At 43.4% G+C, this 18050-nt stretch overlaps 1 protein-coding gene across 4 annotated transcripts in view; it reads right to left on the reverse strand.

Moving 5' to 3' along the window:
- Positions 1-6584, reverse strand: part of LOC129696692 (protein MTSS 1-like) — a 157013-nt gene extending 150429 nt beyond the window's left edge. Inside the window, exon 1 of one of the 4 annotated variants that reach the window (XM_055634812.1) lies at positions 5932-6584. In XM_055634812.1, the coding sequence (XP_055490787.1) occupies positions 5932-6003 (72 nt within the window). In that variant the 5' untranslated portion in view covers positions 6004-6584. The remainder of the gene's footprint in view (positions 1-5931) is intronic. The other 3 variants (XM_055634813.1, XM_055634815.1, XM_055634816.1) reach the window with 3 other exon arrangements.
- Positions 6585-18050: the final 11466 nt, after the last annotated feature.

An 18050-nucleotide genomic window follows, 5' to 3' on the forward strand; every position in this document is an offset into this window, starting at 1 on the left:
TGAGCTCCTTGGTCTTCTTGGAGTTAAGGGCCAGGTTGTTGTCAGCGCACCATGCTGCTAAGTGCTGGACCTCCTCCCTGTAGGCCGACTCATCGTTGTTGCTGATGAGGCCAATCACCGTTGTATCATCTGCATACTTGATGATGGTGTTAGGTTGATGACCATGTACAGGTGTGCAGTCATAGGTGAAGAGGGAGTAGAGGAGGGGGCTCAGCACACAGGTGGTGAAAATCGCCCAACACATCACCGGTTCCTCGCTCCCCTTCATTGAGTCTGTCCAAAGCAAGCGTTGTCTGCGGAGGGCGCTCAGCAGACTGCTCTCACCCCAACCATGGACTGTTTACCCTCCTACCATCCGGGAGACGCTACAGGTCTCTCCGTTGCCGGACCAGCAGGTCCAGGAACAGCTTCTTCCCGGCAGCTGTCACTCTACTCAACAACGTACCTCGGTGACTGCCAATCACCCCCCCCCCGGACACTCCTCCCACAGGAAAAACCCTATGTCTGTATATATGCTAATGTAAATATTTATTCAAATCATATGCTATGTCGCTCTTCCAGGGAGATGCTAAATGCATTTAGTTGTCTCTGTACTGTACACGGACAATGACAATTAAAGTTGAATCTGAATCTGAACCACATATGCTGGATGCCCCTAAAAAACCACCAAAACCAATGCTGATTCTGCTCAATTACAATTATTTTTCATTCAAGAGGAATAGATTGTAGCCAGTCATTAGATACCAAACAGCAGGAGTGCCATGTTTTCTTATAAACAGCAAAAACACCTGTTATAATCTAGAGATTGGGCAGCAATTAATCAGTATTAATTGGTGACACTATAGGATTTCCGTTTTAGGGTTTAATGAGTTCCATTGTTTATGTTAGTTATCGCTAAATGCTTTATCTTTTGTGCACAAATAAAACAATTGCATAACGGATGGAATGTGTAGGATGTGTTTAAAAAAAAAAATCTCCATTATTAGGGCCAATTACACCTAATTTTTAGCAGAATGCAAATGATCATTTGGTGACCTCATGCAAAAGAATGAAAAAGATAACATGAAACCTCACGTTTTGAAATGGCAGAATAACAACACTGCTATGAATTTCATATTACAACATTGGACCACATTAAACACAAACTGGTATCCTAACATGTCTGTTAACATAGCAAACGTGCAAACAACAAACCTAACTGGCCTTTGAGAATAATTGAAAATACAATAAGTCAGTGAACACAACAAGGAGTCAAATCTTCTAGAAATCAAAGACTTTTAAGGATATCAATGGGCATGGAGCAAAAGTAGTCAAAATAAATTTAATTATGAATTATCTAATTCAATAATAGCATAGAGGGATGAAAATGATTATTCCTATGAAGCTTTCTCATTTACAACTGTTGCTCCTTTAAAAATATTTAGTTCCAAATCATAAGAAATGAACATACAAATCTGCAAAAGCGAAATTACTGGCAAATGTACAAAGCATAATGTGGACAATAGACATTTGAATTAATCACATTTTTTCTAGCCACAACCAACGATGAGACACGATAACTAGTGGAAATCTTCTATTCCAGATGACATTTTATAATGACATGGTTCAGTATTTTCACAGTGGACTCAGCACAGAAACACTATAAACCCCTATCCTCAATGGAACTGACACAAATAGGTTATTAATGAAGACTAACACAATTCTGCTGTGCTTTCTTTTTAAAAGGAAAGTTTTATTTTCAGCTATTGCCATGGGATCTCTCTATTATCAAGGTGACTGAAAGCTGAACATGATAAAATAGGTTGATCAATTAGAGACCATTCAATGTAATCAGATTGTTCCTGGCAATTTTCTTCACCAAATGCAAACAGACCATGGTGTTCAGATTAACAGCCTCACTCTGAAGTGATACAACAGATCCAAAAATCTACAGGGCATTTAACAATCAAAGATAGATTTAAAATACGCAACCAGAGTCAGGTGACATTGGTCTGTCACAGATACTGCATTCAGCCTGGCACGCAATTTCTCCACAGACATATCAGAAGCCATTCAACTCCTTAATCCCCATTTTATAAATTTCACATCAATGTCTGCAGCATCCAGTCATTCAAATTATGCTAAATATAGACATTAAATGCAGGAGTAACGCAGCATTCTTGAGAAAATGGAAAAGTGACACCGAATCGGGACCCTTCCTCCGACTAATTTCAGGGGGAAGCAAGAAAAAAAAACTGGAATCGAAGGGCGTACAAATTACAGCTGGCAACAGATGACTTCAGCAAGGGGATTCCTGCTGTTACAGGCCACCTATCTAGTGGTTTATACATACATATGAAAATGCCAAAGAAAATGATATGAACAGGTTAGAATCATATCAAGTAATATACAGAAGTCGCCATTCACGTTATGCAGTTGGAATTAGAACAGTTCCAGCTATGCTTTATCCTGAATGAAGGGGTTAAGAAATGTCATACACTGGGATTAAAAATTGGAAAATGGGTCAGGAGAGGAGCAAGAAAAAATCTAAAACATGGCAATTTCAATCAGAATTTTGAAAGAAAATATTGGAAAGCACAGAGATACTTCTTAAAGTTACAAATGGTGCAAATTAGTGCAGAAAGGTACAAACGTTTGAAGGCAATTCACAATATAAGAAAATTGAAGCCACACAGCAAAGGGACGTATAGTTTAAAGAGAATACTGTGATATCCAGAAAACTGACAAGCCTTCCATTTGACTTGGAGGAACTCTAATCAACTTAACTTAATTACAAATGGAATCCAATTAGATTTAGGTCAGCTTTGAAGGTCACCAGTCTCCTTATTTATACGGAGACAAGAAATTGCAGATGCTGAAATCTTGAGCAAAACAACGTTTCAGGGCAGGACCCATCTTCAGTAAAAGGGTATCAATCCAAAATGTTGCCTGCCCATTCTCGCCTCAAATGCTGCCTGACCAGCCAAATCCCTTCAGAAACGTAGCCTTTCACCTCTTAATTACAATGTAATTAATCAATCGAAACACAGTCAAGCTTCAAAATTAAAGCAAAAAAATTATTGCGGTGTATACAACTTAATCTCAAATTCCAATTATTGTTTAATTGGCGTGTCATGGCGTGGCAGGCAAACTATGGGCAGGTATATTTTAATTTAAATTTACAGCTAATGCTGGTTGAAGTTACAGTTATACACCACTTTGTAAATTCAAACTAGCTCCAGACATGCTTCAGGCAGAGGCTCATAGGATTATTGCACTCTTTAGCCTCCTTAGTCATAGCAATTTTTATATGGTTACATATTCACAATTGTTTTACAAACCAAAAAATAGCCTTACACTTAAATCATCAGAATCTGAATCTGAATCTTTGTGCCAGATTCTTAAGAGCAACAAAAAGGATCAGGAAGCAGAATTTTGCTTGTGATCTGCAATAGAAAAGCTTCTGATCTTGAAACATGGTGTTGTGGGGGTGGAGGAAAATTAATCATCCCGATGCACCATTCTCATAATCAAATGACTCATATCTCCTCTCCTATCAAGTGATTTAAGAGTGTTATTAGAAGCAGCCTGAAAACAAGTAGGTTTCTACAAGTAGGCTTCCACAAAGGGTGGTGGGTGTATGGAACAAGCTGCCAGAGGAGGGAGTTGAGGCTGGGACTATCCCAATATTTAAGAAACAGTTAGACAGATACATGGATAGGACATGTTTGAAGGGATATGGACCAAACACGGGCAGGTGGGACTAGTGTAGCTGAGACATGTTGGCAAGTTGGGCCGAAGGGCCTGTTTTCACACTATATCACTATGATTATGACTCTCTATGGGGAATTATCTGGGCACTAAAAGTAGAACTGGAGCATAGAAAAATTTGGTATCTATTTTCTCAAATATCACAAAGTGTAGAATCTTCCTATCGAAACACTTACTAATCTTGTTTAATCCAGTTCTAGGATTCCTTACTAACCCGTACTATCCCATTATGAGAAGATTCATTAAGCATAACCAAGAAAATGTATAATAAAAATGGGCAACGTATGTCACAACAATGATACAGAACTAATTTTGCAAATAACAGTGGAACTGAAAGAGTACTTATCATATTAGATATTTACATGCAGCTATCAGCAACATCCAACAAATGGAAAGTTTTGTAGTAATACAAATGGATTTAGTCCTACAGACCACAGAACCAAGATACACCACGGCAACCCAATGAGGTTTCATAAAACTGCGCTCACACCAATACAGGTTTTTTTTTACTGACAGAATATTGGAGAGATTGCTCCGCATTCAGTTCCTGTCTTGACAAAATGAAAATATCTCAGATGGGAATGCCAGCACGGGTGCAACCATTAATCTCAACAGAGAACAAGATACACCCATTATGATTCCTAATTTGATCGTTATCAGGTGACACCCGGAAATTGCATATGGACAGCTGCCAAATAAAAGCAGGAGATAGACACAAAAAGCTGGAGTAACTCAGCGGGACAGGCAGCACCTCTGGAGAGAAGGAATTGGTGGCATTTTGGGTCAAGACCCTTCTTCAGTCTCGACCCGAAACATCACCCATTCCTTCACTCCAGAGGTGCTGCCTGTCCCGCTGAGTAACTCCAGCTTTTTGTGTCTATCTTTGGTGTTAAATCAGCATCTACAGTTCCTTCCCAAACAAAAGCTGGATGTGGGTCATTTTTGATTCCTCAGTGTAATGGCCAGTTGGCAACTCATATTGAGGCTCATGCAATAGAATGATAACCAAAGGCTAAAATAGACCGCATTAACAGATTCTCTTAACTATTAGACAGATCGTTAGAGATGTTTCAAGAGTTGGGATGTAGGTTTGCTTGATTTGCCTCCACTGACTAAATCAAAGACAAACTATCTAATCTCAATGGTGTCAATCAAGCAGCATTTAATAGGTTAGGTATCTTTCTTCCCCCAAGATGCTGCACAAAAATATGAAGAAATCAAATGAAGTGATTTACTTCGTGCAGTTTTCACTATGATAAAATAAATTCTGGATTCGAATAATGTTGATTACCACAGAAGCAGCAAGAAGGTGCAGCTTTCACAAGTTTTTCCACCAAAAGTACACAAGCAAATCTATACAAATATATTTTAAACTTTAATCACGAGTGTATGTTGGTCATCATTTAACAGGAACGAAAAAGTATGAATAAAATGGATAAAAATAAAATACCTGCATAAGATAAAGTATTCAGCAGATGCAAATTACTGACTGGATTTTCCAAAACTTATTTAACATTTCAATATAAACACCAGGAATTTAGAAAAGAAACGACATAATCACCTAAAGCTGAGGATAGTTTTTATTTTATGACTACTAGTAAGTTACAGATATGTTTAAGTTATTCGTCGAAATATACACTGAATGTGCGATTTGAATTAAAATGTCAATTTGGCAATTTCAAAGCACATTAACTTTTATCATTAAATCGAATTCGTTTGTAGGGTTGCAGTTTACACATTCGGTCACTGTAAATCGGAGAATCGTGGGTCGATTTAAGAATTTGTTTGTACAACCAAGGGAGAAAAATAAGCGATTCATGAACCGCCTATATATGTAACATGCAAGGTAAGTGAAGAAATCAACGTGTACACCTTATTAAAATTGACAGGTACAGTTTACGAACTGTTCTTCAAAATGGTTCACGTCCATGCAACATAAACACCAGCGAGTTCAGAGCAAGCTGCATAACATAGCTTTTTAATTATCCGTGGTCCTCAGAAACCTGTTAAGTACAAACAGCTGTTTCCACCACAACTACTGTTCGATCATTAATTTACAGCATATTCTGGCCAGTGGCCACCCTCTTCCATGAAACAGGTTTATACCAAACAAAGTAAACACTACTTTTGGTTTAATTTATACCATACGAAATATTGTAGGTTTTTATTAAAGACACCAACCTTCATGTCGCCGATGATGGTCTGAAATAGTCCACCAAGCGCACTGCATTCCTTCCCTATCACAGCCTCCATTTTCCCCAATAAAAATAGTGGGGATTCACAAACGAAAGGATAAAATACCTTCAGTCTCTTTGGCGGTGGGAGTGGGAAACCTTTAAAACCCGCGAGCAATTGCGTTCGTTCGTCTAATTAGAAATAAAAGCTTCGTGTGGGAATAGGGGAGCAGTGGCAGGAGTGACGATGACGGAAAGCACCGCTGCTAAAGGTTTTTTTTTTAAATGTTGGATGAATGCAAAAAAAAAAGACAAACGCACTCTTATTCCCTGCGGTCAGCGTTTATCCCCGCAGTGCCGAGAATATCCATTGTTCTCTGCCTGTCGACATTATGCGGCAGATTGTGGAACAAAACAACACTGGGTGGAGGATTAAAAACAAATTAAGGACTGCTTTCTGCAGCGTCTCGATGCACGAAATGACACACACTCTCTCTCTCTCACACACACACACACAAAAAAAACTCAACCGGGGAGGAGTATGTATGAGACAGCCTTCCCCTCTCCTCCTTCAGCCCTGCCTGCCTGCCTGCCTCAAAATGCAGCTCCAGCCACGGCAACTGGACGCCCCCCACCGGCTCAAACCATCCGCGCGCATCCGCGACGCCCCATTGGCAGCTCAATGGAGCCGCCGGCGCGCGAAGCAACCTAACGTCACGCAAAGGTTGCGCGCTCGCTCGCGCTGGGTCTGTGGCGACCGCTGGCTGCGGTAGGTGAGTGGGTGGGTGAGTGAGTGCGCGCGCGTGCTCGCTCGCGCTGGGTCTGTGGCGACCGCTGGCTGCGGGCGGGCGGGTGAGTGAGTGGGCGGGTGCGCGCGCGTGCTCGCGCTGGGTCTGTGGAGACCGCTGGCTGCGGTGGGTGGGTGAGTGGGCGGGTGCGCGCGCGCGCGCTCGCTCTAACAAAGTATACGAAGAATTCAAAGCAGCACCGCAGGCAGACGAGAAATGAAGGAGAAAAAAAGGGGGGTTAACGTTTCATGTCAGTACTCTATATCAGTGATTCCCAACCTGGGGCCATATGGCCATGGCAAATTTCAGGGGGGGGGGGGCACAGAAAAAGGTTGGGATTTAGAGGGCCACAGGTTCAATGAAGGGGGCCACAGAGCTACCACCCTGTTGCCTCCTAAATTTCAGTTCTAATCAATTTCAATCTATGTAGTTGAAATATTTTTGATGTTTGTGGAATGGAATAAAAGAGAATATATGTTTAGCAATGTTACAACATTTTGAGATTTAAAAAATCAAGTCTGCAATTTATCCCATCAGATAAAGCATAACAATAAGTTTAATTTGACACCTAATTCACTTTCATATCTCAAGTAATAAAAAAAGTTATGGCCATTTTCATACTCGGAAATTGTTCCCTATTGATTTTCTATGGACATAACAAAAAAGCTGTGATCATGGACAGTCAAAAGCCCATAACCTTCTTAAAAATTAAGAGAAATGAATGAAATTTTCAGTTATCATAGATTGAAGCATTCTGAAACAAATATAAAATAATCTTACTTGGATGATCTGAAATTAAAGCATATAATTAGTTAGTTACCCAATTGTAGCTAATTTCAAACTTCAATTACTATATCTAAACATCTATCCATTTCTTAATAAATGATTAACATTTTTAAATAGCCTAAGTGTCCAAATAATATTCACAAATAATTCACAATAAAACATGATTTTTAAATCTCATTTACATGAATTTATAGGCCAAATGGAAGGAATTTAGTGTTCAATTGCTGTAAATTAAAGTCCATTTTAAATCAGCTTTCTAGTGGGATCCTGTGAACGCGCTGGTTTAGAACGTTCACATTGCGCTGGATTTGTGCCCTCAAATGCCCAGAAAAATACTGCGGGATATAAAGAGCCCAAAATGAGCTACTCGCTATAGAAAACTTTATATACAGGGTTCTTAAGAAGCCCCTTTTAATGTAAAAATAAGGTACATACCTTTAATTGTTTGCTTTATAAAACCCTGGGGCTGCGAGAGGTGCGGGTTTAGAGAGTGATTTTTAAACTACTATAACTATTATACAAGGCCATAAAAACTAATAATACCTTTTGCGATGGGGTCTTTCAGCGATTTTCCGTTAATGATTTACTAGGCTGAACATTTTCGATTGCAACAGCCTAGTAAAAATCGCGTTTTAAACCCGCCCCCTCTAAACAGCCCCCGCTAAACAGCGCCAAAATCACGCACACGGCCTGGGGCAGATTCTCATCGACGATTCAGGTACGTTTTGTAACATACCTAATATGTGCAATTAATAGACACTGATATTTTTATGGATGGTATTATAATATTGAAGTACTTTTTTTTCCACTAATAATGTCGGGGGGGGGGGGGGGAACACAGAAAAATTAAAAGATCCCAAGGGGGCCATGAGCTAGAAAAGGTTGGGAACCACTGCTCTATATTATTGACCGGTTGCATCAAGATACGGTTGGGTAACTCGAAGAAGATAAAAGAGAGTGGTGGACATGGCTGGTTCATCACAGGTATTAACCTCCCCACCATTGGGATGAAGGTACTTCTGTGGCGGCGCCTGCTAGCGCACGCAGATATCGAACCCGGCGTTCGAAAGCCGCGGTCACGTGACTCGGGAGGGGCTGCTGTTTTCGCCCGGTTTTTCCCTTGCGCACGTTAGTTCAGCGCTGACCACCGTTGTGGGCAGACGTGTCTGAAAAGCCTGTATGCTGGTTATTGAACTTTCAAATAAAGATCTGTTGAAAACTCCAGAAGTCGTTTCTCAGACCACTAAATTGGTGACCCCAACGTGATAGCCATCGTTAGACAAGAAGAATTATACAGGAAGAGAGTGTTCCCGCAGAATCGGCCAGCACGAGGCAGGGCTCACCAGCCTTCAAACTGCCAGCCTTTTGGCTTGATCAACCTCAGGTGTGGTTCGCCCATGTTGAGGCACAGTTTCATCTACATCGCATCAACGATGACAACACCATGTACTTTCATGTGGTAGGAGCATTGCCACAGGACTGTGCCTTGAGGATGTTGCCTTATATCAGAGACCCTCCGTCCAGCGGCAAGTACGAAGGGCTGAAGGCCCTGTTATTTCATGCTTACAGTCTGACCCGTAGAGACAGGGCAGCAAGGTTGCTACACATGGACTGTATCGGCGACCAAAGGCCATCGACAATCATGGCAAAGATGTTGGCCCTGATGGACGTCACCGCCCCTGCCTGCTTTTCGAACAGGCGTTCTTAGAGCAGATGCCCAACGAAGTGCAGCTAATGCTAGCGGGAGCCGATTTCAGCGACCCGCAGCGGCTCGTGGAGAGAGCCGATGAACTGTTGGCGCACAGACGGAGGGACGTTTACGCTTTCGCCCGCCCCATGTCACACAACGGATGCAGCCGAACCGACATCGGGAGGAAGAAGAGACCCAGCCCAGCGTCGAAGAGGATCCGTCGCGGCCAGTAGTCTACAATCAACGTCGATGGTGCTAATACCACCAACAATACGGAACCGAAGCTCGGAGCCCTTGTTCGTTTCGGGAAATGCCCCGGCCGATTGTCCATAGAGGCGAATGCGATCGGCCCCAACGTATGCCTCTTCGTCCACGATCGCCTTTCTGGCCACCGTTTCCTGGTGGACTCCAGCGCCCATGCTAGTATCCTGCCTCCAAGCGCTCGAGCCGTTCGTGCTGGTAACGTGGGACCTGTCCTCTCGGCCGTTAACGGGAATGATATTCGCACCTACGGTAACTAAATTTCGACTCCCACCAGTACGAGTACCAGTACAGGTGGAAGTTTATCGTTGCTGACATCGCCCAACCAATTTCTTGCACGCGTTCTCCCTGTTAGTCGATGTGCGAGGTGGTCGCATGGTCCCTGTGCCGGACCCACGCCCTGCCAAGCAACGCAATGATCCAGCAAGATCCAGCAACCTTTCGCAGCCCTGCTCACCGAATTTCCAGGGTTGCTCACGCCCCGTTTCGAAGGGGCCGCGCCCCTTAATGGAGTGGTCCACCACATTCCCACCGAGGGACCGCCGTCTCCCGCCCGAGACGAGTTCCAACTTATGGAGGACATGGGGATTGTCCGGCTGTTGGATAGCCCTTGGGCTTCCCCGTTACACATGGTGCCCAAAGCGCCGGGGGCTGGAGACCTTGCAGCGATTACAGACGTTTGAACGCAGTAACTACAGTCGACCGGTATCCAGTCCCGAACATTTAGGATTTCTCGGCCCATCTGGAAGGTGCGACTATCTTCTCGAAGGTCGACCTTATCCGCGAGTATAATCAAATCCTGGTCCACCCCGACGACGTCCCTAAAACGGCCACCATTACCCCTTTCGGCCTTATGGTTTAAAAGAACGCAGCTCAGGCATTCCATAGGCTAATGGATCAGGTCGGCTGGGGTTTGCCGTTTATCTTCATCTACCTGGATAGTATCCTGGTAGCCAGCAACTCGCAGGCGGAGCATGTCAAACACCTCCGCCTACTTTTCGGACAGATGCAAAAACACGGGTTGGTGATCAACCCTGAGAAATGCCAGTTTGGACTGCGCTCCATCCTTCTTAGGTCATAGCATCACTTCACACGGTGCTCAGCCACTGCCCGAGAAAGTCGAAGCTATCTGTCGTTTCCCCAAGCCTCTATCGGTCAAGGGTCTGCAAGAGTTTATCGGGATGGTTAACTTCTACCACTGATTCGTCCCGTCTGCAGCCGCCATCATGCGGCCGTTTCAATGCCTGGCCGGTAAGCCCAAGGACCTGGTCTGGTCCAAAGAGGCACAGAAGGCGGTCGAGGGGGCTAAGACCGCATTGGCCAACGCCACTATGCTGGAACACCCTAGGGCGTCAGCCTCCGACGTCGCGGTAGGCGCCGTCCTCCAGCAGCGGGTAGGTAATCGGTGGGTGCCGCAGGCATTTTTCAGCAGGCAAATGCGAGCCCCCGAAGTTAAATACAGCGTTTTCGACAGGGAGCTCCTCGCACTTTACCTAGTGATCCGCCATTTTGTTACTTCCTGGAGTGGCGCGTTTTCACTGCGTTCACAGACCACAAGCCGCTAACGTTCGCTTTGACCAAGGTGTCTGACCCTTGGTCTGCCAGACAGCAACGGCACCTCGCCTACATTTCCGAATTCACCTGACATTCGGCATGTGGCAGGAAAGCTGAATGTTGTGGCCAACGCATTGTCCCGTCCAGCGCTGCCTGACGTTTCAGCGCTTAGTCTCAGCGTTGATTACGAGGAGCTGGCAGCCGCCCAACGGGCATACGCCGGTATGGAGATTTACCGCATTGCTGAATCAGGACTGAAGCTGGTTGAAGTGCCATGCGGCGCCTCCGGCGTGCAAGTTCTTCATGATATTTCCTCCGGTAAAGCCCGTCCTATTGTCCCGGTCGCTTGGTGGCATCGGATTTTCGACACCATCCACAGCCTAACGTACCCGTCAATTCGCACCACCTCTGCCTTGGCCGTGGCGAAGTTCGTCTGGCACGGGTTAAGGAAGCAAGTCGCTGCATGGGCTTGTTCCTGCATCCCATGCCAGACCTCCAAAGCGCAGAGACATGTGCACCTGCTGGTCCAGGATTTTGCCGTCCCGCACGGCAGGTTCCTGCACATCCATGTCGACCTGGTAGCTCCCTTGTCTTGTTCGCGTGGGGCTACCCACTTACTGACTATCGTAAACAGGTTTACCAGGTGGGCGGAGGCAATCTCGTTGATGGAGGGTCATTATATTGCATTGGGTCGCTGGTTTCAGGGTCCCCACAGATATTACCACCGATCGTGGGGCCCAGTTCACGTCCTCTTTGTGGTGTGGTATGGCGCAGCTGTACGGCGTGAAGCTGCATCAAACTACCGCTTATCACCCGGAGTCCAACGGGTTGATTGAGCGGTTTGATAGGCACCTTAATCGGGCGTTGAAAGTACGACTCACCGGCCCTGATTGGGTCGACCAGTTACCTTGGGTCCTAATTGGCATCAGAACAACGCCTAAGGAGGACCTCAAAGCCTCCTCGGCCGAGTTGGTTTATGGCTCGGTTTTGCGGGTCCCCGGGGATTTCTTGCCTGTCCCCCAGGACCAGGAGATTTCTACCTCACAGTTGTTAGCGGACCTTCGCGAGCGGGCGCGCGCTTTGGTCCCAGTTCCCACTTCCCGGCATGGTTCGTCTTCGGTACATGTGCCTACTATGTTACGGGATTGTGCTTATGTTTTTCTCCGTAGAGACGCTCATCGCTCGCCGTTACAGCGGGTGTACGAGGGACTGTACAGGGTGCTCAGTACTGGTGTTTCAAGTTTTTCACGCGGTTTTTCCCTTGTGCGTGGTAGTTCAGCGCTGACCACAGGTGTGGGCAGACGTGCCTGAAAAGCTTGTATGCTGGTTATTGAACTTTCGCATAAAGATCTGTTGACAACTCCAGTAGTCATTTCTCAGACCACTAAACTGCCTCAAATTGTCAGCTACATAGACCAATAACACTTTGGCCACACTATCATCTTGCTGCTACCACCAGGAAAAGATACAGTATCCTGAGAACCATTACCTCCAAGTTCAAGAACAGCTTCCTCCCATCAACCATCAAACTACACTTGAACCACAGTTTACAACCCTAGCCACAAACCTACCACAACAATGATTTGAACATTGATTTCAACAATTTCAGGTAGTCTTAGCTTTCTCCCTCTCCCCTCCCCTTCCCAGCTCTCCCACAGCCCACTGTCTCCGCCTCTTCCTTTCTTCTTCCCACCCCCCCCCCTCCCCCCACCCCTACATCAGTCTGAAGAAGGGTCTCAACCCGAAACGTCACCTATTCCTTCGCTCCATAGATGCTGCCTCACCTGCTGAGTTTCTCCAGCATTTTTGTCTGCAGCAATGATCTACTGGACTTTGTTTAAGGTTCGGCAACATACTTCAGTTTGCACTATTATCGTCAGATTACTTAGTGTAACTGAAACTTTATTGTATTATTGATCATTTTATATTAGACAGTAGAAAAATAGATGCAGGAGTAGGCCATCCAGCCCTTCGAGCCGGTATCGCCATTCACTGTGATCATGGTTGATCATCCACATTCAGTACCCCGTTCCTGCCTTCTCACCATATCCCCTGACTCCGCTATCTTTAAGAGCTCTATCTAACACTCTTAAAAGCACCCAGAGAATTGGCCTCCACTGCCTTCTGAGGCAGAAAATTCAACATATCAGTCCCGTCATCCCGGGAATTAACCTCGTGAACCCATAAAGGGACCCGTTAATCCCTACTCTGTTTCCTGTCTGCCAACCAATTTTCTATCCATGTCAGTAACCTACACCCAATACCATGTGCTCTAATTAAGCCCACTCATCTCCTATGTGGGAACATATCAAATGCTTTGTGAACGTCCAGATGCACTACATCCACTGGCTCTCCCATTTCCATTTTCCTAGTTACATCCTCAAATAATTCCAGAAGATTAGTCAAGCATGATTTCCCCTTTGTAAATCGATGCTGACTCTGACCGATCCTGTTATTGCTTTCCAAATGTGCCGTTATTTCATCTTTTATAATTAACTCCATCATCTTCCCCACCACTAATGTCAGGCCAACTGGTCTAAAATTCACTGTTTTCTCTTTCCCGCCTTTCTTAAAAAGTGGGAACACATTAACCACCCTCCAATCCAAAGGAACTGATCCTGAATCTATAGAACATTGGAAAATAATCATCAATGCGTCCTTTGATTTCTAGAGCCACTTCCTTAAGTACCATGGATTGCAGACCATCAGGCCCTGGGGATTTATCAGCCTTCAGTCCCATCAGTCTATGAAAAACCATTTCCTGCCTAATGTGAATTTCCTTCAGTTCCTCCGTCACCCTGGATCCTCTGGCCACTAGTACATCAGGGAAATTGTTAGTGTCTTCCTTAGTGAAGACGTATCCAAAGTACCTGTTCAACTCGTCTGCCATTTCCTTGTTGCCCATAATAAATTCACCTGTTTCAGTCATCAAGGGTCCAACTTTGGTCTTAACTAAATTTTTCCTCTTCACATACCTAAAGAAGCTTTACCCCCCCCCCCCCCCCCCCCCCCCCCCCCCCACTATTTAGTTTAAACTCACCCATATATCAGTGGCAAATCTGCCTGCCAGAATGCTGATCCCCTTCCTACTAAGGTGCCACCCATTATTTTTGTACAATTAACCCTTCCCCCAAAATAGATCCCAGTAATTTAAGAATCTAAATCCCTGCCTCCCGCACCAGCTCCTCAGCCACATATTCAGATCCTCTATCTCCCTGTTCCTGCCCTCACCAGTATGAGGAACTGGAAGCAAACCAGAGATAACCACCCTGGAGGTCCTGCTTTTCAGCCTTATTCCACGTTCTCTGAAGTCACGCTGCAGAATGTCTTTCCTATTTACTTGTGTTGCGTTAATATGCCAGTAATAATGTCATTGTTCCATTCCTGGTGCACATGACAATTAAAAACTCGTGATTCTTGAGGTCAGTCACCTTTTTTGTGAACAGGCAGTTGGTGAGGAAGACAGCCAGCTTGGTCCACTTCTGATGTTGGCCATCAGCACATTTTACTGGGCAGAAGCAAGAGGCAGAATTCTCAGGAATAGACAATAGGTGCAGGAGTAGGCCATTCGGCCCTTCGAGCCAGCACCGCCATTCACTGTGATCATGGCTGATCATCCACAATCAGTACCCCGTTCCTGCCTTCTCCCAATATCCACTATGTTTAAGTGCTCTTGAAAGAGAGAAATTACATCCAGGACTGAGAAGAGGGGACATATCTTCAGAGGACAAGAATTAGGAGCAGGAATTGGCCATTTGATCTGAAGAAGCTCAGAGCTGAAGAAGGGTGCACGGATCTTGCTGTGCCCCTTGAATTGCTCTGGCATATAATGTTGTTTCCTGCACTCTGCCTATGCCCAAACATGTGTTGATCATGCTTTGAATTAACTCAATGACAACTTGCACACCAGAGATGCTGCCTGACCCGCTGAGTTATTCCAGCATTTTGCGTTGTACACAAGATTCCAGCATCTGCTGTTCCTTGTGTTGACAAATGTGTAGAGCTTCCAGAGATGAGAATTTCAAAGATCACCTTCCTGCATATGAAAAAATGTCTTCATCTAATTCCTAAGTAAGCCTTCCTTGCTCCTTACTCTGTGGCATCTCGTTCTAAACCTCCTAGCTGGAGGAAACATCCTACTAAGCTTAAGATTTTGTGAGAACAGTAAACTTCAGAGAATACCTACTCTACTCAGTCACCCCTCCTGGGGAAAACCCAGCATCTTTGGAACCAGTTTAGTTGGATTATGAAAAACCCTTATCAAGAAGTCCAGAGCTCTTGATATTGAATCGGGAATTGTATGTTGAATTACAACACATAAACAGACCCCAATCAGTTATCCAAATATATGTCAGGCCTTTATTTCTTCACACTTCAAGCAAAGTAGTTGATTCTAATTGACTTCAAAAGTAGCCAAGCATGCCACTCAGTTGAAGAGCATTTGGACATGGACAATAACTGCTGGATTTGCCAGTGACACCCACGTCCTGCAAAATTGATTAAAATGAAATGAATGCTGCAACATGAAGCAGAGGTTAATAAAATAGCAGAGTCAATGGTCTATAAACAAGATAAAGATTGCTTCAGTTTTGTTTAAATGTATTACAACCCACTAGTATGCCTTAATGGCTTCCGGTAAATTAATTATAAGACAATAATCCAATAGAGAAATAGGCACAAAGTGCTGGAGTAACTCAGCGGGTCAGGCAGCATCTTATGCTGCCTGACCCGCTGAGTTACTCCAGCACTTTGTGTCTATTTTTGGTATAAACAAGCATTTGCAGTTCTTTGTTTCTTCCTATAGTGTTGAGTGCAAATATTTTGGAGTGAAAGCTCATAGTCAATGTAGAAATATCATTCAATACTATATAATTACTAAATTAATTCAGGCTATTCATTATTACATAGTGAATGTTGATTATTGTTGTGGATGGTCTTAACATATATCCTTTGGTGGAAATAAGTTCCTGTATTGTAAGAGCAGTAAGCAGGGCCGTTTGAAAAGGAAGTTTTGATCAAATTTAATGAATAGCATGAATTCTGTTCCATTTTCACCTTCCTTACCTAACAGTTTGCAGAATTTATAGCCGGTTGTTCTTCTTTTATCACCTCCAAGCCTCTGTTGCTATCCCAACCCTTCCCTCCTCCACCTGACTGTTATCTGCCAATTGACCTCTCTACACCTATCGTTTGCTAACTCTTGTCCCACCACTTTATACTACATTCCATCTATTTCAGACTGGATGAAGGGTCTTGACTGAAAGTGTCAACTGTCCATTTTGATTCACATTTGTTGCCTGACCCACTGAGTTCCTCCAGCCGCTCCTCCAGACCTTTTTTGTTATAGATTACAGCATCTGCAATCTCTTGTGCATTCATCTTATTATGTATCTGCGAGTATTTGGGGATAAATTATTGTAATGAAATAGCAGTTTACTGTATTGTGCTATGTAGTGTGTTGTGCGCTTCCACAGCATTATTTTTCTGAATCAAATGTGCTGTTATAGGAACATGCCATGTGGAGAACAGATGGTCTCAACTTTAATTTACATACATTTGGAGCCTTTAACACTCTTCAGTGTCTTTCTCCACTTTTCACAATTCGTTCTTTCAGTCACCCTGTCAAACTACACTATCCATCATTGTATTTTATAACACACCATCTACTCAGTTCACTGCTGGAACTCTAATACTCCTTCAGCTGCCCTGATTTGGCACAGAAGCAAAAGTTCTACATGATACTCTTTGTGTCCATCTCAGAAGCTTAGATCATCTTGCTGCTGGTTATCATTTTGATGCAGTGCACTTAGCTGCTGCTACCATTTCGATCTGGGATTTTCTCTGCATTCATTCTTCAGCAGCCTAAGGGACATATATGAGCCACAATGCATTCGGCAGAAGCTTGTAAATGCAACTCGGGAAATTAGGTTTCTTCAGCAAGTGTGCAATTTACATTGACTGCACAAAAATAAATAATTAAAACACAGAAAATTGTATTTTCATTAGATGATATAAAAAGGCAAGGACCTGTGAAGCTATTCAGCCCATTAATATACATTATTCTGGAAATCCAATTTTCCAGCACAATTTTAAAGAATTCCTGTGCTAGGCCACCTTCTCATCAGTATTTTACAGAAATTTATAGTGCTGGTAAAAAGGTGTGTGTTAATAATTGTTTTAAATTTACTATCAATTAATTTGACATTCTGACTCCTGACCCTAAATTGTTTGCTTTAATGTGAAGTTACAATGTGATCTTCCCAATTATGTACAACATGGCCTTCTTCTGCCTACTTTATAATTTATCTCCCTTCACATTTCAGATCAGATCTTTTTTTTAAACTACATCTCCAATACATGTATATGTATTGGAGATGTAGTTTATACAGACTGACATCAGTCTGAAGAAGGGTCTTGACCCGAAATGTCGTCAATTCCTTCTCTCCATAGATGCTGCCTCACCGCTGAGTCACTCCAGCATTTTGTGTCAACCTTTGATTTTACCAGCATCTGCAGTTCTTTCTTAAACATGTATATTTTTGTTGCATTGTCTAAGAAATTGAACATGGTAACTTCATAACAAAGTTTATTGAAAATAATAAAAAACAATCTGAAAACATATATCAATAGTAGAAAACTGTGAAAGGATCAATAACAAAAAAAAGTAAAATTGATATCCTGTAAGGTACACAACATACAAAACAAACCATTTATCAAATTAGACAATGCAACAGACTATTTGAAAGATAATGTAAAATCATATTTCAGGTGGACAAAAAAGTAGTCTATGAATGCTCGAATTCAGGTATTTGAGTAAATTTATAATCAGGAAGTATTACTTTTTAAGAGGGGTGATCAATGGCAGAAGAGGTTTAACCAAATGCTGCCTGGACTAGACGGTATTGGCTATAAGGAGAGGTTGGACAATTTAGATTATTTTTTCTGAAGCTTCGGAGACTGAGGAGAGACATGACAGAAGTATATAAAATTATGAGAGGCCAGACTGGGGTAGACATTCAAAACCTTTTTTCAGAATGGAAACATCAA

Source organism: Leucoraja erinacea, chromosome 4 (genome assembly GCF_028641065.1).
Source record: "Leucoraja erinacea ecotype New England chromosome 4, Leri_hhj_1, whole genome shotgun sequence".
NCBI lineage: Eukaryota > Metazoa > Chordata > Chondrichthyes > Rajiformes > Rajidae > Leucoraja > Leucoraja erinaceus.